At 37.5% G+C, this 25,997-nt stretch overlaps 2 protein-coding genes across 2 annotated transcripts; one reads left to right on the top strand and one right to left on the bottom strand.

Annotated features, from left to right (window-relative positions):
- Positions 1–2,417: 2,417 nt before the first annotated feature.
- On the top strand, positions 2,418–9,783 carry LOC308684316 (cholesterol side-chain cleavage enzyme, mitochondrial-like). The gene is made up of 9 exons (XM_081355461.1): positions 2,418–2,708; positions 5,464–5,619; positions 5,694–5,893; positions 6,124–6,327; positions 7,092–7,252; positions 7,656–7,822; positions 8,793–8,871; positions 8,956–9,147; positions 9,248–9,783. The coding sequence occupies exons 1-9, from the start codon at positions 2,452–2,454 to the stop codon at positions 9,368–9,370; spliced, it is 1,539 nt and encodes a 512-aa protein (XP_081211587.1). The 5' UTR covers positions 2,418–2,451; the 3' UTR covers positions 9,371–9,783.
- Positions 9,784–10,395: 612 nt separating this feature from the next.
- ccdc33 (coiled-coil domain containing 33) lies at positions 10,396–23,001 on the bottom strand (the record flags this gene model as incomplete). Its single annotated transcript, XM_081355872.1, has 12 exons — positions 10,396–10,458; positions 10,584–10,700; positions 11,054–11,143; positions 11,298–11,422; positions 11,656–11,749; positions 12,164–12,295; positions 12,665–12,753; positions 14,715–14,910; positions 18,376–18,492; positions 21,756–21,819; positions 21,933–22,105; positions 22,957–23,001. 12 exons carry the CDS (start codon positions 22,999–23,001, stop codon positions 10,396–10,398), a joined length of 1,305 nt encoding a protein of 434 aa, XP_081211998.1.
- Between the last annotated feature and the right edge of the window lie 2,996 nt (positions 23,002–25,997).

Genomic DNA, 25,997 nt, shown 5'->3' with positions numbered 1-25,997 from the left:
CCTTGCGCAACTGTTTATACAGAAAACTTTACAACTAGGTTTTTCCACTGTAGCATTTTGGTGTATATATATATTTGTTCACTTGAATGAGTATTCAAGGCTCTTTCTGCACACTACTAAAGGGAGATTAGACCTCAAAGAGATGAACAGCTCAGTTTCATCAATGAAGCATTCGAATAAAGTCAAATGCATATTGAAACATGATGAGATGAGGAGGAAAGAATAAAGATGGAGAAAGATGGATCTGAGAGAAACTGCTGCAACCGAAGCAGAGGCTCTAGAAGCAGCTGTTGACAAGGTTTTTAGTAACAACAACCATGCTGAAGAAGCTCCCCCTCTCATGGAAAGAGAGAATATATATATATGGAGAGAGAGAGAGCAACCTGATCTCGCGGGAAAACGTACAAATTCTACGAGGTGGCTAATTCGTACGAATTTATACGACCTCACTCGTACGAATTAGTACGATTTTTGCAAAATCGTACATATTTTATGAATTGCCCAATTCGTATGAATTCATACGAATGACCAACCCCTGACCCCGCCCCTAAACCTACCCATCACGTGGGTTTAGACAAATCGTACAAATTCGTACGAATTCGTACGAATTAGCCAACTTTTTATCATTCGTACGAATTGGTCGTGAGATAGTGTTGGAGAGAGAGAGAGAGAGAGAGAGACGTTGACGTTTAAAATTCTTTACTCAATCAAAAATGACATTACACACTCAACATTAATACAATAAATGTTCAAAAGTATTCACCAAACAAATGATAAAGAGTTTTCTTCACAAAACACAAACAAACCGCTATTTACACACCATTTGTTCATAAATTCACCCATATTTCCGGTAGTTTAAAAAAAGATATATTCTGCCCTTATTCTTGATTCAACAAGTGCTGTAAACAGAGTCAAAACTTTAACAATTCTTCCTTCCAGAGCAAGTCTGCAAGTCTTCCACATAGCTAATTTTGCTTGCCCAAGTATAAAATTAGCAACAGTACAGCGATCCTTGTTCACTTTAGAATACCTACAGCCATAAATAAAAAGTACTTTGTTAAACTCAAAACCCAGCCCATCAATAATTCTTTCCACCAATGCCAAAAGTGGCACTAACCTTGGACATTCAATAAAAACATGAAAGACCGTTTCATGACTATTACAGGCATGACACAAGGGCAGAACATTCAAGTTGAGTTTGGACACAAAAGCATTAGTGGCTATCACACAATGTAATATTCTCCATTGCAAATCACCTGAACGTTTTGGAAGAGGACTTTTATAAAAGAGCCTCCAAGAAGGAGAAATATCGTCTGCAACTGTGAGTTTTTCCCTCCATTTTGTATCAATTCTGTCATGGAGACCCTTAAAATACGCAGTTTTTACACAGGCCTGATACATGTCTTTTTTCCCCACAGAATGGAACAGTGGCCCTTTTAATCTCTCAAACCTGCCTGGTTTCAGGACAAACTCCAGGGCACACACCTAAATCAGGAAAATCAAGATCGAGAGCGAGAGCGAGAGCTTCAGGGCTTTAATTATATTTTGAAAAACATTTTGTGATTGCATTGCATTCAAAGCCTTTCGCTTCCTGGTGTGTCAGTGCTGTTTTTGTTGTTTAATTATTTATAAAAGTGTGGAGTATTACGTGACCCAACCATTTCAATCTGTGTATTTACCCAATAAACTGTTGAGTCAAAATCTGTTTATGACGGACTTGTCTTGACATTACAGAAATATATTTTCTAATAACACACACACACACACACACACACACACACACACACACACACACACACACACACATATATATACACATATATATGTATATATGTGTATATATATATATATATATATATATATATATATATATATATATATATATATATATATATATATATATATATATATATATATATATATATATATATATATATATATATATGGAGAGAGAGAGAGAGAGAGAGAGAGAGAGAGAGAGAGAGAGAGAGAGAGAGAGCTTCAGGGCTTTAATTATATTTTGAAAAACATTTTATTGTGATTGCATTCAAAGCCTTTCACTTCCTGGTGTGTCTCTAGACTAGAGAGAGAGAGAGAGAGTTTGGTAAACAGGGTCCTAGAAAATTTCTATTTTATTATTACTATTGAAACTTATTACATTTTGCAAAAATATGAAAGACCATCAGAAGAACCATATACAAAAAATTGAAAATAGAATGAGACGAATCTCTTCCCCATAGAAGTGTAATCAGGAGGTCCATCACAATAAGGCCCTCAGTAATAGCCAGTAGAGGGCACCACATCTTATGGATGTCCCAGAAAATTTGGGGTGGTCTCTTATGTCCTCAGCACACTTCTACATAATCCTTGACATGTGAAGTGGGAAGTCATATTAAAGTCTTTCCACAGCAGCTGTTCTTTCTCCAGCGAGAGAGGCAGTGAGAGGGTGTGATGGACCGCTGGAGTCTGAGGGCCCATCTGGCTCAGTGTCTGTCCACACTAAAGCACCTGCCACAGGTCAGGACGAACCACGCAGGACGAGTACCTGCTGTCCAAAAGGACAACTCTACCGTGCTGCCCTTCAGTGAGGTTCCTGGACTGTGGAAGAATGGTGCGGCGAGTCTCTACACTTTCTGGAAAATGGATGGCCTCAGGAATATCCACCGGATTATGGTGCACAATTTCAATATGTTTGGTCCCATTTACAGGTAAAACATCAATTTTTTTTTTACAACTAATAGTCTGTGCCATGAACAGGATTGCATGGACATGAAAAATCTGTATATTTCAGGGAAAATGTGATTTCCAGGTCTTAAAAATTCATAGAAATTCAACAAACAAAAATACAGTCATGCACATTTCTATTTATTTGCGATATATATTTTTTTCTCAAATATTTCATTACTTTTTTTGGTTACACTTTATTTTAAGGTGCTTTAGTTACATTTTAATTGCTCAAATAAGTACTGAGTAATATCAATTAACTACATGTAGAGTTACTTTAGAGTTAGTTACTTGTGCATAATGCACTGTTATTACTATAGTAAGTATGTAGTAACGTGTAACTTCATCACCTTAAAATAAAGTGTTACTATTTTGTTCCCCTAGTTATCAGAGACAACTTGAAAAGTCAAATTGGTCAAAGGTGGTAAAAAAAGTTTTTTTAATAATTGTATTTATGTTCATTTCATAAATGTTATAGCCTACTACTGAAATGTGTTTAATGACATAATGGGCCCTATTTTAATGATCTGAAAACGCAAGTATCAAGCGCGAAACGCAAGTACTTTTGTGGGCGGGTCTTTGGCGCTGTTGCTATTATACCGGCGAGATAAATGACTCTTGCACCCGACGCAAATCTAAAATGTGTTGGTCTGAAGTAGCTTCATTACTCATAGGTGTGGTTTGGGCGTAACGTGAAATAAACCAATCAGAGCGACATCTCACATTCCCTTTAAGAGCAGGCGTGCTTGTTCCATGGCGGATTGCTATTATAATGCTGGATTTGCCAGGAGCAGTTCACAGCCGAGGAGACCGACATTCTCAGGGCCGTAAAACACAGAGAAGTGACATTGTATGGGGAAGGGAGAAACCCACCCAAATTAGCTTCGGTTAAACAGGCGTATAAAAATTTAGGTAAATGTGTAAGCTAGATTTATGCCTATTTTTTCACATCTTCATGGACACCACAATGATTTCCCTCACGTGTTAATATTTTTCCTTGTAATAATGTATGGTTTTCTAAAAATGAAAACTGCTGCGTCTGTGTAGATGAGATAAGAAAAGTGTATGGGCGTTGTGCACACTACATTGATTATGGCCAAGCATGCGCCCTTAAAATAGCATATGAATAACATGCGCAACGCGACACTGACTTTAGACTAGGTTTTTCCTGGTCAGTGGCGCAATTGTTTTCTAAACCTGCAAAATAGCACCAGGGAACATTTGCACCGGAACACGCCTCCTCTTTGCACTGAACCGCCCCCGGGAGCGCAAGTTCATTTCCTAATTTACCGACGTGCGTCTGTGGAGGGAAAAGTCCGCTGTGCGCAGGTGCAAAATAAGAATGATACATGCGTCGGTGTACAAGGTCAATTGCGCTGGGTGCAAGATAGGGCCCAAAAAGTACTAAAATACCGTAAAAATATTTTCAGACAGTTTTATTTATTTTTTTTCAAAATAATTGCAAATTGCAACAGAAGCAAACTCAACTGATTTTGTATCCTCAACATGTCCTGATTTGCTTAAATACCACGACAGATCTAAACATTGGGTCTAGCCAGATGAAAATGTCTTGTTGAATCTTGTTGACACATAACAGTAAGATATGTAATGTTAAGGTCTGAATGGAACCCTTAGGCTACCCATGAGCATTAATACAGAGGCAGGAAGAAATACTTTAGAAACCAGCCTTTATTCATTTTTAAGAGATTGGGTTTGGGGCTGGGTCCGTGGGACTGTTTCTGGGGATTCACTTTTTATTTTGCCTGCCTTTTGTCTTCTGCATTCTCCTTACCATTATCTCCTGTTCTTCCCTCAGACTCGTTCCCCAGAAACAGCAATAACACGCAATTCTGACTTTATATCTCTCAATTCTGACTTTTTAACACGCAATTGTGACTTTATTTCACGCAATTCTGACTTTATATCTTGCAATTCTGAGAAATAAAGACAGAATTGCGAGATGTAAACTCGCAATTGTGAGATAAAAAGTCGCAATTATCTTTTAAAATGTTTTATTCTGTGGCGGAAACAAGCTTCCATACATTTGTTGTCATGTGACAAAATAAATAAACTGCATGTCAAGGTCAGTATGGTTTATTATTATTATTATTTTAAATATCCAATATTTTGACCTTTATAAATGCTCCTTTTGTTTAGGTCAAATGGAATAACCCTATGAAATCTTTTTGATATTCATGAGTCAAAAATGTGTGATATTTTGAAAAAAAAAAAAAAACACTGTCTGAAAATATTTTTACGGTATTTTAGTACTTTTTATGTCATTAAATACATTTTAGTAGTAGGCCTATAACATTTACGAAATGAACAAATACAATTATTAAAAAAACATTTTTTACCACCTTTGACCAATTTCTATGACTTTTCAAGATGTCTCTTTGATAACTGGGGGAACAAAATAGTAACACTTTAGTGATGAAGTTACACGTTACTACATACTTACTATAGTAATAACAGTGCATTATGCATATTACAAGTAACTAACCCTAAAGTAACTCTACATGTAGTTAACTGATATTACTCAGTACTTATTTGAGCAAGTAAAATGTAACTACATCACCTTCAAATAAAGTGTAACCAAAAAAAGCAATGAAATATTTGAGAGAGAAAAAAAAACATATCGCAAAGATGGATCTCAAAATCGTGCAAAAACACCTGAACATTGTGAAACCATATTCTAACATTATATGATGCCTATATCTGCACAATGAATTTGCTCAGGGAAAAAGTTGGATACTACGAGAGTGTGAACATCATCAAACCTGAAGACGCTGCTATCCTGTTCAAAGCTGAGGGCCATTATCCCAAGAGACTCCGGGTGGAAGCGTGGACCGCCTACAGGGACTACAGGAACCGCAAATATGGCGTCCTGCTAAAGTAGGCAGAGTCTTTGCAGATCTGCTACAACCATGCTTACTGGAATAGTAAAAGATATTGATTTGTTCCTGCAGAGATGGAGAGGACTGGAAATCTAATAGGATCATTCTAAACAAGGAGGTGATTTCTCCAAAGGTGCAGGGGAACTTCGTGCCGCTCCTGGACGAGGTCGGTCAGGACTTTGTGGCTCGAGTCTATAAAAAGATTCAGAGGAGTGGACAAAATGAATGGACCACAGATTTGTCCCATGAACTCTTCAAGTACGCACTGGAATGTAAGGTTTGACACCATCAATAACAAACACACCTTATTATAATTGTCTGTACATTGAAATGTGAATATATACATATATATATACATAACAGAAGATTATATATACATATACATATATACTGTTTCAATAATTGTTCTTATTACATGGTAATATTCATTTTTAAATATTGATGATCATTCTTGAGTGTAAGTGAAGGGGATCTGAAAGCTAACCCTGTTTGTTCCTCTCAGCCGTGAGTGCTGTGTTGTACGGTGAGCGTTTGGGTCTGCTGTTGGACTACATTGATCCAGATGCCCAGCACTTCATCGATTGCATCACCGTCATGTTCAAGACCACCTCGCCCATGCTGTTCATTCCTCCGGCCCTGCTCCGCCGCATGGGGGCCAAAATCTGGAAGGACCACGTGGAGGCCTGGGACGGCATCTTTAACCAGGGTAACACGACACTGGTTGCATAGGATGAAATCCATGCTGGTCTATATGGCGAGAAACAATTCAGGCTCTGATATACTCACTGCGAAGGTATTCGCGTAGGGGTTAAAAGAATTTCTAAATATGTGACAAGCGTTATACTGTTAGCAAACATCCCGATGCTGCCCATGCTGCAAGTAGCTATTCAGTATTAACTCTTTCCCCGCCATTGACAGGTCTTTTTTTTTTCATGTTTGCACTGTTATACGGTAGGGGGCGCTATGACACATCTTCTGAAAGAGTACTGAATCTCCTGATCAAAACAGGCGAAGAAGAACCAGAAACCATCAAAAGCATATATAGGCATATAAATAAGTAAATAATCTTTTTTTTATTAAACTTACCCACATACAAGTGTTGATAAAAAAGGAAACATGAAACCTTCTATCTTTTGATATATTGCATGTTCAGATATTCATTCAACAAAATATTCTCAGGGCTGGCAACTTTTTTTAAAAAACCCTGGCGGGAAAAGAGTTAAACATGAAAAAACAGTGTCAGTGTCGCTTTCAATTGGTAGTTAGAAGGTGTTTACCAGCCAGAGCGAACTTTTCAGAACAAGTTCACTTTGGCAAGCTGTTTCGAACTCCCAAAACGAACTTGAAACAAACGTAACTTTGGCCTGATTTTGTTCGAAATTACATCACACCAGTTTATCGAAGTATATCGGGGCCTTTCCTCTTGAAAATTCCACTGATTTTTCATCCCTCAATGTGGTTTTTCCAAAGCCGACCGATGTATCCAGAATATCTACCGACAGTTGAGGAAAGATCCAGAAGCCAGCCAGAAGTACCCTGGTGTGCTGGCTAGTCTTCTAATGCTGGACAAACTGTCCATCGAGGACATTAAGGCCAGTGTCACGGAGCTGATGGCTGGAGGGGTCGACACGGTAAGATGAATAATCAACGCTAGAGGAATTGTTCACCCAGAAATAAAAATGCCATAATTTACTCACTCACATGTCATTCCACATCTGTATGACTTTCTTCTGCAGATCACAAAAGAAGTTATTTTGAAGAATGTTTTTGTCCGTACAATGAAAGTCAATGGGGTCCAAAACAAACAACATTGGACCCCATTGACTTTCATTGCATGGACCAAAACATTCTTCAAAATATCTTCTTTTGTGTTTCACAGAAGTAAGAGAATGACATGACTGAGTAAATTATTATATATTTTCATTTTTGGGTGGTATTACAGAATATGAATTCAGGTTATATAAAGTGTGTTTAATCAAAATGTTTTCAAGGTTGATGTATTGGGATATTTTTCTGTGTTTTTGCGTGCGTCAGACGTCGATCACACTGCTGTGGACGCTCTATGAGTTGGCCCGACACCCGGACCTGCAGGAGGAGATCCGGGCGGAAATCTCGGCTGCTCGTATCGCCTCTAAAGGAGACGTGATGCAGATGCTTCAGATGGTTCCTCTGGTTAAAGGAGCCCTGAAGGAAACTTTAAGGTATACAGACAGTTCACTCCAAGATATTATGGAATAAAACACCTTTCTGTTCAACTATAGGGACTCTAAGTTTTCAGGAGTTGATTTTTATTTAAAAAAAATGTATCTCTTTGTTCAAGGTTAAAGCCACCTAGTGGCTGGTGTGTGCAATTCCACAAATCTAGAAGACTTTCTAAACATACAGTATTAAAAGTGATAGGCTTTTTTAGGAAGGAAAATAAAAAATAAGGAGAATGGGGAGAATCAATAAATTATGAATCATTTTCTAACTGAATTTTAAAATGTAATATAATCCAAGTACTTCATTTTTGTAATAATAAATAATCTAAACAAATAATCTGTTACTACCCAGCACTGTGTGTATATATAGGCTCCTAGTGCTGTCAAATCGATTAATCAATATCATATGTGTATATATACTGTATGTATATATACTGTATATATACAGTACATACATATACTGTATTCATATATATATACACATGATATTTATTAATCGAGATATATATATATATATATATATATGCACTGTATGTATATAATACTGTATATATACAGTACATATATATATACATGATATTGATTAATCGATATATATATACACTTTATGTATATATACTGTATATATACAGTACATACATATACTGTATTCATATATATATATATATATATATATATATATATATATATATATATATATATACATCATAAAAAATATTGTTTTTAAAATAGACTTTTACAGTGATATAATAATAAACCATTTCAATATTTAATGTGTGAAATTGATTTGTCAATATTTACACAAATTACAATGTTGTCAGTTTCACCACAAGCAACATTATTGACAACAATTACGCTTTATCGATTAAAACTTTTTGTTGTTCAAATTAGTGAAGAAACACCCAGAAATAAAAGAATAAATGTGACAAGCATTTGCCATGTGTCTAAAATCATATAATTCCTTCTGAAGGTTACATCCTGTAGCTGTGAGCCTACAAAGATACATCACTGAAGACATCGTCCTTCAAAATTACCACATTCCAGCAGGGGTGAGTGTGAATTTAAGGAAATTACTGAATTATTTCACGACAAACTGGACAAAATACGACTGTTCTCTTGTCTGTCTGGATCAGACTTTAGTTCAGCTGGGTCTGTACGCTATGGGTCGTGATCATCGGGTCTTCCCGCACCCAGAACAGTACCGTCCCGCTCGCTGGGTCAGATCCCAGACCCACTACTTCAAGAGCCTGAGCTTCGGGTTCGGCCCACGCCAGTGTTTGGGCCGCAGGATCGCAGAGACAGAGATGCAGCTCTTCCTTATTCATGTATGTGGATTTCTAAAGCGAGGAACATCATATCCTCTCAAGTGGCTAAATAACGTTGGGCTGATTCTCTTTCTTATTTGTCGTTTTGTCATCTTTATAGATGCTGGAGAACTTCAGGTTTGAGAAGCAGAGGCAGGTGGAGGTCAGGAGCACGTTTGAGCTCATCTTACTGCCCGAGAAGCCCATCATACTAACCATCAAACCACTGAACGCCAGCAGATAGCAGAGCTGCAAATGATGTCGAGGACTGAACTGGACTGCACGCAACTCTGAGCTTTAGGGACGGCAAACAGTCCGTCTTTGAGATGTAATACCTGTCAAAAGATTGGACTCAATTTAAGTTTCTCGTGATCTTAAAGGGATTGTTGTGTCATCATTTACTCGCCCTCATGTCATTCTAACCTGGAACAAAAAAGAAGATATTTTGAAGAATGTTCAAAACAACATAAAAAAAATCTGTCATTTTTCTAAATGTTTTTTTTTTTTTTTGGAAGGACATGAAGGTGAGTAATGAAAAAAGTTCATTTAAAATAGGGTTATTCATATTAATATAACTGAAACTAAAACTAAAAGCATAATAAACATTTTCGCTATTTGAAATAAAATAAACATTAACTGAACTATAATAAAAAGTTGCCAAGGCAACATTTCTCATTTTTATTTAGTTTAACTTGATGTACTTAAAAAATAAAGATAAAACTGAAGTAAAATTAATAAAAACTATATATATATATATTTATATATATATAAAAAACTTATATAAATTACAAAAACATGCTACAAAATTATTAAAACTTTAACTTTAATTAAAACGAAAATTGAAAAAATAAACATATCTATTTTAAACTATTAAAAGACTATATTAGTTTCTCAATGACACCAAAATAACACTGATTTAAAACTTCATTTTAATTTTTAACAATTTTCTTTTGATGACTCTCCAAGTTTGTTCAAAAGGTTTGATGACTTTATTATTAATATTTCCAGATTTTTTTGAATAATAGTACAACAATTTTTTTTGACTGCTACTAAATGTCAGGATGTCTTGTTATTTTTCAGAAACAAAAATGTTTAAATATATTCGATTTTTAGAAACAAATCTATCCAAATATTCTGAAGGGTTTTGAATTAATATGAATAAATGAGAATTTTTATCAAATTCATCAAATGTTATGATGTTTTTTATATTAAAAATACACTTTTTTCCCCAAAAATATTTTCCAAAATACTAACACTGATTAGACGTGATCACTTCAGAGGTTCCAGTTGCCTGTGTCGAGAATGTCCCAATACAGAATCAGTCACACTTTTCTGTTCGGAAATAAAAAAGGAAGACTCAATAGACGATACCATTGATATAGTATATCAATTTCCTAGGTCAAACAAATATAATAATAATAATCATAAGTTTAAGTATATAGCAGTTATTTACTCACCACGGGCAGATCAAAAAGAATCATGGTTGATGTTCGAGTGAATCCATGTTCATATTCACTGAGTCTGGTCAGCATGTCTTGTTTCTCTTTCCCCCATTGTCTGGAGTTCTCCTTCAGCTGCGCAAACGACCAATATCACAAACACAAACACTGCAGTGTTAAAAAAAACAGTGTTTATTACAATTTCTTGTGTCGACTGAAGTGTCTTGTTCCAGTGTTTGTGCGTACATTCTTATTGATACACAGGAGCAGGTAAATGTCATTTTTTAGGACTTGCTTCTTTGGTAACAAGATGATATAGGAAATTAAATGGGAGAGAAATAACAAATGGGAAAAGTCACTGGTCTGACTCGAACCTCAATCACCCACATAAGCGCAACAGCTCAATGTGTCAAGAGCGCTTGCACCAACCACTGCTTTACTCTATGTGTGAACGTGAAACGTCTTCACACAGTGTTAAAGGATCAAACCTGTTGTTCCAGTGTCTGGATTCGACCCTCAGCTCTCGCCAGCTGCGTCAATAAGTCCAGCTTCTCGCTGTCTGAGAAAGGCTGATGGGACTGAGATCAAAAACATTAATAAAATGTGCACAATAAAGCATTCGTGCAGAATCCCAGACAGTGTCGGCCCAGATCCGGGCCACATACATGTGGATGCCAGATGTGGGCCGGATCTCTGTGTTTGCTGTCTGGGATGGCTGTTTGAGGGGTTTACCTGCACAGGCGGTTGAATGATGATAGGTGGGGGTAGATTACGTTGCCTGTCCAGCTCTGCTCGCAGTCGAGAGTTTTCTGCCGCTAGCACAGACTCGATCTCTCTACTCTTGAGCTCCTCTTTATCTATATACAACAGCACGATTACTTGTCAGTGGCAATTTCTGGGAAGCTTTTCACACTTTTTATTGATAAAGAGAGTATAAAGACAGTTTTTAGGGCATGACGCAGGACAGACTCGAACCCAAATTTCCAGCATGAGCACCACAAACACTAAGCCATGGCTCTGACCAATAAATCATAACTGAAATGTTTTTTGTGTGAGTGTGTTTCCACTAAAAGCAAGTGTAAAGGCACACCTTTATGTTTCACAGCTGTTCTCTTCATCTCTGAATTTTCTTTATTTATTTCCTTCAGTTTTGCATCCAATATTTTCTCCATCTTCTCAATAACCTGCACAGTGAATTAAAACATAAAACAACACATTATATTACTAGATATGTAAAGAAATAGTTCAACCAACCACAACCAAGAGCGTGGATGATTTTTTTAATGAATGCACATAAAAAAACTAAGCGGAATTAAACATTTAGCAATTATTCTTTTTTCACCGTTAGCTATCATATGTCCTCAGAGGACTTGGATTAAACCACTCGAGTCTCATGGATTCATTTCATGGCACCTTTATGCCCTTTTATTTACTAAAATAACTATTAGAATGACATATGAGTGAGAAATGATGACAGAATTTTCATTTTGGGGTGAATTTGTCCTTAAACTCATGTTCTGGTCAGGATGCTCAAACAAACTGAGTGTTTTATTAGCTTGATTGTTTAGTGGTCGAAAAATGACAGAAGAGCTAAATACCTTTTCCTGCTGGCGAACTGTATCCTCCAGCACAGCTAGTTTACTGTCACGGGCCTGATATCTCTTTAGCACCGCCTGCTGCTGTTGATGTGCTCTTTGCAGCTGGACAAACTCTTTCTCAATGTCGTTCTTCTGCAATGAGCAAAATAAAGAGCTAAAAACTCAGGCCCAATGAGTCCATGCAGTGAGTTAACTCAATTACCAGGGGTCTATTAAGACTCCAGCCAGATTTGTGTATTTTTAGCTTTGTATCAAACACAACGAGCAATATGCCATGCAGTCTGGAGACAAATTCATTGACCTGATTGAATCAATGATCTTGGGAGGAAACCATTAATGCATTTGATACAGCATCTCCTAACTGCCAGCAAACAGCACAAATGTATGCCAGTCAATGGACCCCTTGAGCTTCAGAAAGGAAACACGCGGTCTCTGAGCACTGATGCAGCTTTTAGCAAAAACTTGAAATGATCTGAAGGAGACCGGCCGTGATTTACCCACCCTGATGAGCTCGTTTTGAAGCTGTTGGATCCTGTCCTTCTGGGCTGCGGCTTTGCTGCTTTCACTGGAGAGCTTGAACTTCAGAGAGGCTGGAGAAAGGGCCATAGAAGATTCACGAGTGCTTAATGAACCAGAAAACATATCACAATAACAATAAAAAAGACCATTACTGTATAAAAAAACCCCAGCTACTAAAACATGTTCTGAAAATGTTTAGTGAATGTTCCCATTAAGTTATGGAAAGATTATTTCTAAATGTTCTCTGAATGTGCAAAACATTTAAGAACACTTTTCTTGGTTATGCTAACGTTAAGGGAACACTTCATTTAATCATTTTACAAACATTATGGAAACATTACTTTTGAATATTCTCAAAACATTCTGAAACATTTAAAAAAAAATGTTCAAACTAAAATGTTTTAGAAAAGGTTTCTATGAAAGATGTATAAATCACGTTTTTTTGTGTTAACGTTTTGAGAACGTTATTAAAGACCAGAGAACTTTAGACGAACATTCAAGAATGATTGTTCATAATTTTCCCTTTTGGGGACATGTTACCCTGTTTATATATAAAAGAATATAAAGTATTTATGGTTAAGACAAAATCTGTTTTCTGAGCATTGCAGAAACATCAGCAAATGGTGTGACCATGACAGTGTGGAGATATTTTTGGAGAAAACATTATCTAAACCCCTGTTTGCCAAGCAGTGCATTCACCAGAAAGAGAGGAAATTAAAGCCTGCATTTGCTTTGAAGGCCTCAAAGGTCTTTGACGTGTCCTTTAAGCGGAGCCTTGTGTTTGTGTGCATATGAGTGTGTGAGGGACACAAACTGTCCTTCAGCAGATAAGGCAGTAAGTGCTTATCAGATTCCCTTAGCTAAATGAGAAGTCTTATCAATCCTCAGCACAGCTCAGAGGACATGAAACCTGTGCAAATCACTTCAGGCTCAACTTTTAACATCTGAAATGTGATACTCCCCAAAACTTTTGTCTGATGTTGTTTATTTTTTTCTGCATGTGCATATGATCATCATATCTCCACGTTAATTAGCACTGTTAACTATTGCAAGCTAACTATTGCTAATGCTACCATTAAGTATAATGTTAGTTTTGAATTATCAGTGTTGATCATTTGTGCTATTAACCACTCAGACTACCATAGTGTGTTGTTTGCTAAGCAAGAATACTTATCATTAAGTAATGAGATAATTTGTTAATGCTACTACGGACATGATACCTCAAAGCAGCACATGCTAAAACTCACTGATAGCACCTTAGTGGGGTTTCTAAGCAAACAAACTATTACTAATAATTATTAAGAATTAATCAGAGCATAATTTGAATGTTCATGCTACAGACATTAATAATACCTAAAATCACTTGCCAGTAAAAAACACTTAGAACACCTTAGTGGTGTTAGTAAGCCAACTATTGCTAATAGCAACTTAGCGTGAGGTGTATCAGAGCATAATTTGTTCATTTTTGCTATGGGCCAGAATGATAGCTAAAAACCAGTCAGAACGGCTAAGTGGTGTTTGATAAGTAAGCTGACTACTTAAAATTAGTGTAATTTTTTAGTTTGAGCTACGAACATGTGACACTTCAACTCATGCACTAAAAATCATTCATGATTGAGTTAGGGTTGTGTGGTGAAGACTTGAATGATACTTCAAATCATTTGCTAATGGTGTTATCCTTAATAGTGTTTGCTAAGTAAGCCAACTATTGCTAATACTTAATGTTATACTAATCAGAGTGTAATGTGTTAGCCTACATGAATGATGCTGCAAATCATTAGCTAACATCACGCAGAGCATTTTAGCAGTGTTTGCTAAGCAAGGTAGTTTGTTTTATAATTTGCGCTATTGACTTTCTGGCATTGTGGCGGCAAGTTTTAAAATGTAAAAATGTAATAAATTATGCCAGGATGATATTACTGTACGATAGAAAACTGAGATGATTTTATCCAAAGACATTTTTTGACTGGTTACCCTTGACTAATGATAGGCCTATGCTTTTAAAATGAGATTATAGTGGGAGAAACTCTACCGATCCGGTCAGCAATCTCGGTCTTGGTCATGATGTCCGTGTCGGTGTCATCCAGCAGGCTGTGGCCCAGGTCCTGATGCTGGGAGAGGTCATGCCGGAGCCGGCCGTTCTCAGACTCCAGTCCGCTCACCTGAGAGCGCAGGCCGATGATGTCATCCGCCATCTTGTGCATAGCCGCACGATAGTTTTCCAACTCCTAGAGGAGATATAAAAATGGATTTGTACAAACAAAATGATCTGTAAATATAGATTGCAAATGTGAACCATCCATTTCCATTCAGAATATTATTTCAAAGTATAAAACAGCAAGAAAATTGCAAGAGCAGAAACCGGTCCTAGTATCAGATGGTGATACCATAGTATATGGTACTTTGATATATGGCCAGTGTTTTAATGGAAGGTACACCAAGGTGCTATGGTGGTGTTTATCTTAATGTGTGTGTGTGTGTGTGTGTGTGTGTGTGTGTGTGTGTGTGTGTGTGTGTGTGTGTGTGTGTGTGTGTTAAGCATGATTGTTAATTAATCTTGACAATATTCTATTTGACAGCTTCAATACTCAAGAGTCAATATTGGAGGGATGCAAATTTGTGCTAGCGGATCAGAGAAAAAAAAATTAAATGTAGGCTATTTTAAGGTTTTCAAAGTTAAAATGATGTTAACGAGATATATATATATATATATATATATATATATATATATATATATATATATATATATATATACATTCTCATTAGCCAAATGTTGATAATAGCCTATTTGGATAAATATATGCTTTCAAATTAATAAAAAGGAAATATTATCAAAGACTATAAAAGGGGTTGTGTCCATGAAAATATATAGCTGCCTTCATTTAGTAAGGAGTTTCTTCACAACAGGATCATCATAGCTGGAGGTCATTGGCATTATTAGTTTTAAAATTATTAGTTTGACATTAATGCAACGCCGAACTGTCTGGGAGGGGCAGATGCAGTTTCCCGCCACTAGGTGGAATCAAAGTCACATGTTCAGTCGGGATGCTGAGAGAAACACCGATCTTCAGTGTGTTTGAATGTGACGCCCGTCTGAGCCTGACTATATCTGCCCAAAGAACATTCCTATTTATGCTTCGCTTGAATCATTTAACCATTTTTAAAGGTAAGGCAGATATACTGTCGTTTTTAAAGTGTGGTAACTTGGATTAAAACAGCCGCTTTCATCAACTAGTTGCTAGCAGATAGGCTTCCCTAAAATAAAGCTAGGTAGAGCTAAAATAATACTGTTACAGTCATACTTTTGTGAAAAAGTAACTACTGAATGTGCACATTTAGTGTACTTAAAATTAAAATTAAATAAAAAAACTACACATTTAAATTCACGACATGCATGTTTTAATAGGACTGACATTAAAGTATATTTTCGTTTACTATCAGTAGGCCTACTTCGGCAGTGGCCTACACGTATACATATCACCACATTTCAAAGGCAATAGAATTATAGAATTACTACTTAAGTGGGTCTAAAAAAGCAATAGCATGCAATTAAGTGTCCAAAACATTACATTCAGTTCACATTTAATGTCCCCCTGTGGTGAAAATCAAGCTTTTAATGTTGTTTATATGCGTGTGTGTTTCTAATGTGACAAACCTTGTGTAAATGCATAAGTCAACACCATTGCTCAGTATGTTCTCCTTAAAACTGCAGTGGACCAAAGACAGTCTCAAAAACGCTGTTTGAAATTGCTGGTGTTTCTGCAGTGGCGTTTTCTTGCGGAGGCCAAGGGAAGCCATGCTTCCTCACTTTTTCAGAATATAATCGTCATTTAATAAACACTTTTGTTTTCACAGTTTACGTAATCCTGTCATCTCCTCATCGTCTCTCTTCATTAATTACTGAGCGTTATATGATGTGTAAAACAGCGCCCCTATAAAAGTGACATGGTGAATGAGCGTTGAAAACATGGTACTGCACCCTGTGTCTGTGAGGAGGCCAGGCTGAGTTGGCATCCCTTAATAGAAAAAAAAAAGAATGATTAACCAATCAAGTGACGCTATGTCACGACACTGCTCCCCTGTGATTGGTCAGGACAGTGTCAAGGGAAGCCATGAACTTGTTGGCATCAGGCCAATCACATCACGTTATCATCGTCAATGAATGAATGAATGAAATAGCGGAAGATTTGTGGATTTGTGTTGACATCTTGTTTAGGTAGTTAGCTAAAATTATTAATTGTAATTATGGAGGGTGGAGATTTGGACGTATTTGATAAAAAAATATTTTACTAAACAGCCTCTACAGCAGCAACTCAGAATTAAATCCGATGGCAGGCCAACACCAAAACTAAATGAAAAAGGTTATCTTCTTGTTGCTTACCGTCCGTTTCCTATCTATCTGCTAATGTTTTAATGAAAAGACCATAAGATGTTTAAGAGGACTGACTGACTGACTGTCTGTGTGTGTGTGTGTGTGTGTGTGTGTGTGTGTGTGAGAGAGAGAGAGAGAGCTAGAGAGAAAGAGCTCGTCTGGTCTGAACTGCCCATTTAGCGATGTGTTATTTTTTTTTAATGTGATTATAGTTCTTCTTACTGTTTCTTGCGTGCTTTTTGATTAAACTTTGTTGTTTATTGTTTGTGAATAACCGCTATTGTATATCCTTAATGAGCGTCACACCGATTTAAGGGTGTATTAAATGAAAAAGTTTATCTTCTTGTTGCTTACCGTTGGCGTTTCCTATCTGCGAATGTTTTAATAAAAAACACCATGAAAGATGTTTAAGAGGCTGACTGTGTGTGTGAGAGAGAGAGAGAGAGAGAGAGAGAGAGAGAGAGAGAGAGAGAGAGAGAGAGAGAGAGAGAGAGAGAGAGAGAGAGAGAGAGAGAGAGAGAGAGAGAGAGAGAGAGAGAGACAGAGAGAGAGACAGAGAGAGTGAGAGTCCGTGCTCAAAGTGTTGGATTGTAACAAGCATAAGTCCCGGTAAGATGATGCTGGGCGCTCTAATAGTTAATCCAAATAGCAACATATAAATGGTAACGTATGATTTTCTGCCCCCACCCTTTAAAACACACAGCTTAGAGGTTGTGTCTTAATTGGCTTCCTCAGAAATTTTCCCCACGCCACGCCACTGTGTTTCTGACGTCGCAAACTACCTTGTAACCAATCAGGTCAACGTGTGATCGTCAAGGAGTGGATCTCTGAGCTGCTGTGAGTGAGTGGAGGCGGGGCTAATTTGCATATTCATAGAAACGTGCATACTAAATGAGGCAGGGGTGTAGAGTTACATTCAAGCTATTTTAAGGCATTAAGAATTTTTTTTCAAAGAAAAAACTTTTACATTTGTCATTTTGGTGATCAGTGATGCGTTTTAAGGGATAAAATGATTGACTACAGGGGGACTATTATTTCTGTAATAAGTGCTCTTCAAAAAATGAGCTAAAGCGTATTCACACAAATGGGATGAACAAAGTGTAACAAAGTCGGCACATCTACATTTGTCAGCATGTCTTTACCCTTCATTCTATAGAACTGAACAATAGCATTTTTGAGACATTGTATTGTGATAAATAGCAGACCAGGGCCATTGTGGGATGTGCCACACTTCCAGGCATCCTTTTGTGCCATTGTGTTATTCGTATGTCGCATGTCATGTAACATGCCACGGAGGCATCTGCTTTTCACTCTGGGTCACTGTGTGCAGGAAGGGGGTCTGCGTCGGGGGTCGGTCCGCAGAAACGGGAGGGGTGGGAGAGGGACCGATTAGGCGATTCCAATCTGGGCCAGCGTGCTTGTGGCTCCCTGGGGTCGCCTGAAAGAAATTGAGCGCTTAATTGAAAGGGCACACATGCAAGGTGAGAATGATGATCGGTGATGAGATGGGGCCCGCGGAGGGGAGGAGACGGAGGGAATCATCTGAACCCAATGAAAAAGTGAATGGAGAGAGAGATTGGTCCCCGTAGACGCCGCAGACAGAGGTCCTGCGCAGTCTTTACTGTTGCTTCAAACAATCACATTATAAAAGCACATATGTGCTGCTCTCCTGCTCTCTTTCTTTCTCGGCAGGGTGCTTTGCAATGATTACAATATGATGAGAAAAGCAAAGACTGTCAATTTCATCAAACCTTCATACTGTAGTGTGAACACTGTGGACATATAAAGGGTCACCTTGAGATGGTCTGGAGGGGTTTTTATTTGAATTCCCGAATCATGGTGTGAATATTCATGACGAATAATTATGTAGCCAAAATAAACTTTGATTTTTACGCATATGCTAGGGTATACGTATAGTATACTTGACTCAGCGTCATCGGTACTGTAGGCGCGCAGCCAGATTTGTTGCATACTGTAAGTACTACATTTGGTAATGAAAGTACTTTCCGACTGTTAAAAAGTACATTCTATATAGTATGATGTGTGTAGTATGAATGAAATTCAGGTGTACTACATTAGCCATGTTGTCACTGTCATGTGACCTACGGCGTCAGTTGTGTCCATTCGTAAATCCTCTCCCGTGGCCTCACTGGGATAGTAAAGTGTCCAGTGAATGCACACTTCAGAATTTCGCCGGATGTAGTAGGGCATCAGGGTGCTTTTCGCCTACTGTTTTATGAATACTGTGAATTCAGACATGCTACTCAGCTCACATATTGTTTTTCGCCTACTATAGTATGGAATTATGCATATTCGGACGCAGGGATAATCTGTATGGGTACTCAGTAGGGCTGCACGATTTGGGGAAAATGTCATACTGCGATAATTGAGGTCAATATTGCGATTACGATTGCGATATGCGATATAATAAACAAATGGTTTCATGAGTCAACTTGCTTGGTTCTCAAGAAAAATAAATGCACACACAGATTAGTGATAATCAGCCTAAAGAAAAAAGTTCTTTAGTCAAGAGCAGTGAGTGTTTTTCTCTGTTCCCTTTTTTCTTTAATTAACTTTAGCGACAGATTTTTTTTTATTGCATTTTAACAAGAACAAAACATAATTTACATACAAGAGTACATATAACCATACATGTCAGGGGTAAAGAAAAATAATAATAATAAAAAAGCAAAAAAAAAAAAAAAAAATAGAACTTTAGCGACAGATGTAATTAGTGGCTACTGTGTACTATCCCTTTAAGACCAGCCGCTGTCAGAGACGCGGATCTCACACGCGCCTCATTCTTTCACGAGTCATCACAACTCTTCATGTTCATCATAAGACTACTCTTATGTTATGAAGACACTCGACAAAAAGACATTTTGGCATAATTGTGTGTGTTATTGTTCGTTCAAGCTCGAAAGAGAACTGTATTCTGTCATGCTGTTTTGTGCGCACGCACGATATTAGCGCGAGTCTTTCTGTGTGTCACAGTCAGACATTCACAGGCAGCGCGTTCATTTTGGCATACGTGTGTTGTTCATTCTACCGCGAAAGAGAACTTGATACTGGCGCGTGTCTATCTGTGTGTGTGTGTGTGTGTGTGGAGGACATTCACAGGCAGCTCGTTCTTTTATGTATTATCGCGCATGAATGGTTTAAAAGCATTTGCATTAATAAGTGCGTTAACAGCGCTAATTTGTTTATTTAATATAAAATCGCAACATTTTGCGTCATATAATCGCGTAGGCTTGACATCGCGATTGCGATACGATTAATCGTGCAGCACTAGTACTCAGAAGGCATTTTTGCTGTAATTACTTGGTTCACAAGATGGTGTCACCGGCCTGGGCTTTTGTTTTGTAGCTGGAAAAAAAAAAAACCTACTGGAGATGCAACAACAATAGACCCCCATTGACAAGCACTTTTGTGAGGTGGCGAAAGCCCTATTCGGACGGGATGAACTTTACGGGTAGATGGAGTAATGTAATTTTACCACAGGACATCTGTAATAGTAATGGCCAATTCGCACGGGATGAGAAATCTCAGTAAAACTAGCAGAAGTGGGAGGAGTAACTCGATTTGCGCATCGCCGTCACCCTCCTGTCATCATGTGTGTATTACGTTGCTTCCAAACAAGATATTTATATATATAAAACAGTTATGTCCGGTCAAACAATGTATTAATTAACTTCAGATTGGATTGTGTTGGTAATAGGCACTTACCTAACGCTAAAAGATGTTTTGTGCCTCTTAACAAATGCGTTCGCTCTTCTTTCTGATCTGAATGGTATGTGGAAAACACTTGAGGTTTGCCACAGATTTGTCCCAGCGTCTAGAACGCAACTGAATGCTTTTTCAAGCGTCTCCATACTTGAAAAACCACGGAAAAGTGCTTTTAAACATGAAATGACGAAATATTTTCGTACTTACAGCGGATCTATTCGCACGGGACCTGAGGTGATTTTTCCGGACCTTTTTACTGAAGGTAGAAGTCGCTGTAATCTTTACTGAAATTATCCGTACTCCGTAACGATTACTGAGATGGCACATTCGGACTGGACTAAAATCACAGAGAAGCTCTGGTAATTATTACTTTACCCCACCTCTCCATGTTAAACTAGTCCCGTCCGAACAGGGCTAAAGAGATACACGCAAACTCTAGTTTAAACTAAAACAACAAATGCATTTTTATCGTGGAGGAGGTGTGTGGAGTTATGGAAATGAATATGTTGACAGGCAGGTAGGACATCCTATCAATGCATTCGGACCGAATGCAATGATTGGATGAATATTTTTTTGGTCCTGAGACTTCCACAGAGGATATATGTACATGTTTTAATATTTAGACCACTTTTATTATTGATTGCTATCAGGATGTGTAGAGAGTTTCAACCAGTATAACAAAAATAAAAATAAATTGTTAATGAAAAACATTGCCTACTCTATCTTTAAACTTTCCAGTGCGCACGTCGAGCACCGGTGTTCGCTTACACTATCAAATGGAGTATATCATTTGAAAGGCTATCCGTTCGGATGTATGCGTATTCTAAGCGTTCGCGTTAAAACTGAATTATACTTTCGTCCGAAGATGGAAAGTGGACTACACCTTATGCCAATAACTCAAAGTCTGGTTCTGAATGAGTCTGAAAGTCTCTTTGAGGAAAGGCAACACTTGTGGGAAACAGTTTTATTACTTACTTTAGTTTGATGTTCAGTGACTTCACTTGCATGAGGATCATTTTTGAAATCAGGTAGAGATGAACTGAAAAGGAAATATTTACAGCAACAAATAAAAGTAAATGGAAATTATAGGTTCAATCCAAAGCTAAAGCTGTAATTAATAATCATAGTGGCCATCATGTGGTATTCTTTTACCTTTTTTTAGCTGAATGTACGTCAAAGGTTCGGTTGAGCTGAGAGTTTGACTTTTTCTGTGGTAGAGATTCTGTCCTGGTCTGAGTTTTAGGATTTTTGACGAGGTGAAGATACTCCTGGAGGATCTTTGAGAGGGCGTCATGTGATGGCAAATCATAGGAATCCCTTTCCATCTGAGGGGAAAAACAAACAGCATGTTTAAAGAAAACTGCAATGCTTTATCTTCTAATAACTTCCCCTCCCTCTTACAGAAACTTCTCTTCTCTGATGATGTGTTTACTGGCGCGAGGGCGGGGCAACCTGTCACTCACATGAGATCGACCAATAGCAAACCACAACCATCCAATTAATTCCCAATGGACAAAATCAAACCCCGCCCTACATTCATTCTTATTCGAGAAGTTGTTTCACTCGGACATACGTCACAATAGGAAAGAAAAGACAAGCATAACTTCTGTTTCATGCCGACTTTAATAACAGATCCTGACAAAATGCAGTAGAGGTCATTGTAACAATTTGTTTGTATAAAACATTACATACCTGCCATGTAAAGTTAATACAGAGAATGTAAAAAATGGCTTATTTTTAAGCCTAGACAACAAACATCAAGCTACTACAGTGTATTATATATCCCAGTACTTACAGAGCAGGTTACTGGCCTGTAATATTTCAGCATTTTCAAAAATGTATAGTAATAAACTACATACGTACAGTAATCCAAAACGTGGCCACTAAGAGAGTTTCATGAGAATGAAGGTCTTAAACTCATCGCCAAACACAGTTATGGTAGCCTACAGTACGCTTTTGCCTCAATGTAATGTAAATAGGACAGAAGTCCAACTACCACCAACCATCTCGTTCAAACACACACACACACTCCCCCTATGTAACCTCACTCTTTCTCTATTCACTCAAGGATCCCGTTTCTTTTCCACTCTACCATAAACCATCACACGCAAAGCCCTGTTCTGAGATCAGCAGTAAAGGCCATCAGACCACCAGCATCTGTTAACAGGTTATTTACCTGTGCGCTCGCAGGTTCATTCTGTGGATTCTCCGAGTTCTGCATGAGGCTGAAAGGTTCTGAGATCTTGTCAGGAATATTAAGTAGGTGAATGAATGGCTGGATGAAGAGACAGCTCTGACTCTGTTAGCAACCTGAGCTTGGGTTACCACAACACAAACCCTGCCTGGCAACATTTATAGCAGCTAAACAGAAAGCACAACATTCATGCTAATCACAGATACAATGAGAGAAAACAATACTTTAATATAAATGTACAATATGAAATATACATTTTAAAATTATAAATATTAAAAAAACGCTTTAAAATGCAGAAGTTTACCTTAAGTTTAATACATAAAAAAAAAAAAAAAACTTTTTGATAAATTATAATGTGTTCAGTTTTTTCTTTTATATATATACAAAAGGGTTGGTTCCACCCTGGGCCAGAATTAAACTTATGTTTGGGCCCTTTGCTATATAGTTGGCAATGTAAATTTCTTCTCGTACCTCCACTGACTGATGACGGCACTCACATTTAGATCACATGACCTTACATTTTAAATTCTCCACCATCTTGTTTCCTGAAAGGCCATGTTAAATCAATGGCGCTGTGGTCTGGACTGTGGCACACAGGAGATTGATGAGCAGCGACTGCTAATGACTTCTGCTCATGCTGTGAGGAGCTTGTTCCTTATTCTGTCAGCTCAGCATGACACCTGTACACTTCCAAATACAATGTGTCCCTCTCCCCGTGACAAAGGTTACCGCATATTAATATTCATTAAGTGCCACCATGAGTCATTAGACAATCATCTGACGACAAGGAACTCTGAATATTATGGTTTTGCTTTAAAGGACATGATTTAAAAAAGGATTTTCTAAAACCAGGCTGTAAAAGCAGGTTAAATGGTATATGCTGTCAGAACCATGATGAAATGAACATACTATACGATTAGCCAATCATGACATAGGTCATTTGCATATAGAGATTTTAAAGGTGCTAAAAGGGTGGAAAATAGCCATGTGAAAATACTTAGTTTAACATAAATACAATAAAATAGTAATAATTAAAAATATTACAATTGTTATCTGTATTATCTGTTTATAGTACTACCTGTTTTAACTATTAACTGTTTTCAATTTAAATATATTTTTAAATAATTTATTCCTGAGATCAAAGCTGAATTTTCAGCATCTGTACTCCAGTCTTCAGTGTCACATGATCCTTCAGAAATCACTTGAATAGGATGATTTGATGCTCAAAAAAACATTATTATTATTGTTCTTAATATTTGTTTCAGGATTCTTTGATGAACAGAAAGTTCAGAAGAACAGCATTTATTTGAAATCTTTTGAAACATTATAAATTCCTTTACTGACACTTTTGACCAGTTTAATGCATCCTTTAAATTCTGAATAAAAATATTAATTTAAAAAAACAAAAATCTTAACATCCTACAATCCTAACTGAAATAACCAAAATAATAATGGTGTTATTTTAAGGCTGTGTGTGTGTGTGTGTGTGTGTGTGTGTGTGTCAATCACGTCCAGATGAGCCTGTTTATCACATCACTCTCATGAGAGAAAAAGCAATACTGCGGCAAACAGCCATGCTGAGTCCAATAACAATATGCAATTAGTTTAGAACCAAGACAGCTTTCTTTTTTTGAATAAAAAAGAGGCAATAATTTGAGGCAATAATTGCTATTGTTTGGGATTTTCATTTCTTTAAATTACTTCCATTTAAAAATAACAATGCGAATTAATCAAATGATTCGTCTCTCTAATTTTGCATTACTATGGCAACACCGCAGACTAAAACCAATCAAGAGAATGTTTCAACCATACGAACACTTGACCGCCAGTCAGACTAAAACAAAAAATAACTAACCAAAAGCCAAAGATGCTGCTTATTTTATTCTCATGGCGAAATGTAAGAGACTTATCTTTTCAATTAATAAAATTAATTGCATGTCTTGAATATTTTCAATTTGTGGAAGTATTTTCCCAGACTTTCCTCTCAGGCTTAAAATATTAACCATAAGGAATATCTAATAAGGTAAATATTACTCCTCCAAACCGACTACTTAAATTCCTAATGAATTATTCACTCTGTCCTTGCAGCTATGTGCTCAGAAAGAGATGACGAGAGCAGGAGAGAAAGCAAACTACATCCAACGTTTAGAAAACCTTCATTTCACATTCAGACCAGCAGAACGTTTGCCACCTCAGGCTGAGCCGAGAACTGATCCGTGTCCGTCAGACCGGGGCGGATCTGGATGTGAGGGGAGAGAGAGACTGACAGACGGGGGTAAGAGGGCTGTGACACTAGATTGGCCGGTGATTGCGGTGTGCCGTACGGTCTGTGCTTGTCTTTTCATCCCTGCATCTGTATTCAGCACACAACCTGCTAAACACAGCAAATGGGGCTTCAGAAGACTGACAGGACTGAGTCTGCCGCCACACCGAGCTCAATTACCCTCAGAACGGGGCGACGTCTCCAGAGTCTTCTCCACTGAGATGTCTTTTTCGCTTCATTTTTCGCTCTCTATGTCCTTTCCTGTATGCTTTTTGGTTCACCTTTTTTCTATTTTTAACACCCATCACATTATTTGACTTAATAATCGCAGACGTTTTAAAAACAGATATCTTTAGTGAGAACACAACATAATCAAAATATTTTTTTTTAAGGAATATTGCAGTTTTTCTTATAAATGATTTATCTCTGCACATCATTATATGAGATCCACCAATAGCAAACCATCCAATCAATTCCCAATGGGCAAAATCAAGTCCCACCCTAGATTTGTTCTAGTTCGAGAAGCATTTATCTCGCATATATGTCACAATAGGGAAGAAAAAACATCACAACTTCCATTTAATGCCAACTTTAGGCTAAAGTGTGTCAACGAACAGCAACAAACCAAATTTGAAGAATAAGTAGTTCAGTCAGTGTTTTCTGTAGACTGGTCCCACAGTTCCTTTTGAAACCCTCCTTACCTGCCTAGATCTGCAATGGGATTCACTGTATGTACTGTATGTCAATTTCTGCAGTAGCA

Source organism: Scardinius erythrophthalmus (genome assembly GCF_964197995.2).
Source record: "Scardinius erythrophthalmus genome assembly, chromosome: 24".
In the NCBI taxonomy this organism is placed as follows: Eukaryota; Metazoa; Chordata; class Actinopteri; order Cypriniformes; family Leuciscidae; genus Scardinius; species Scardinius erythrophthalmus.
The sequence above is the reverse complement of the archived record's forward strand: the minus strand, read 5'-3'. Positions and strand labels throughout refer to the sequence as shown.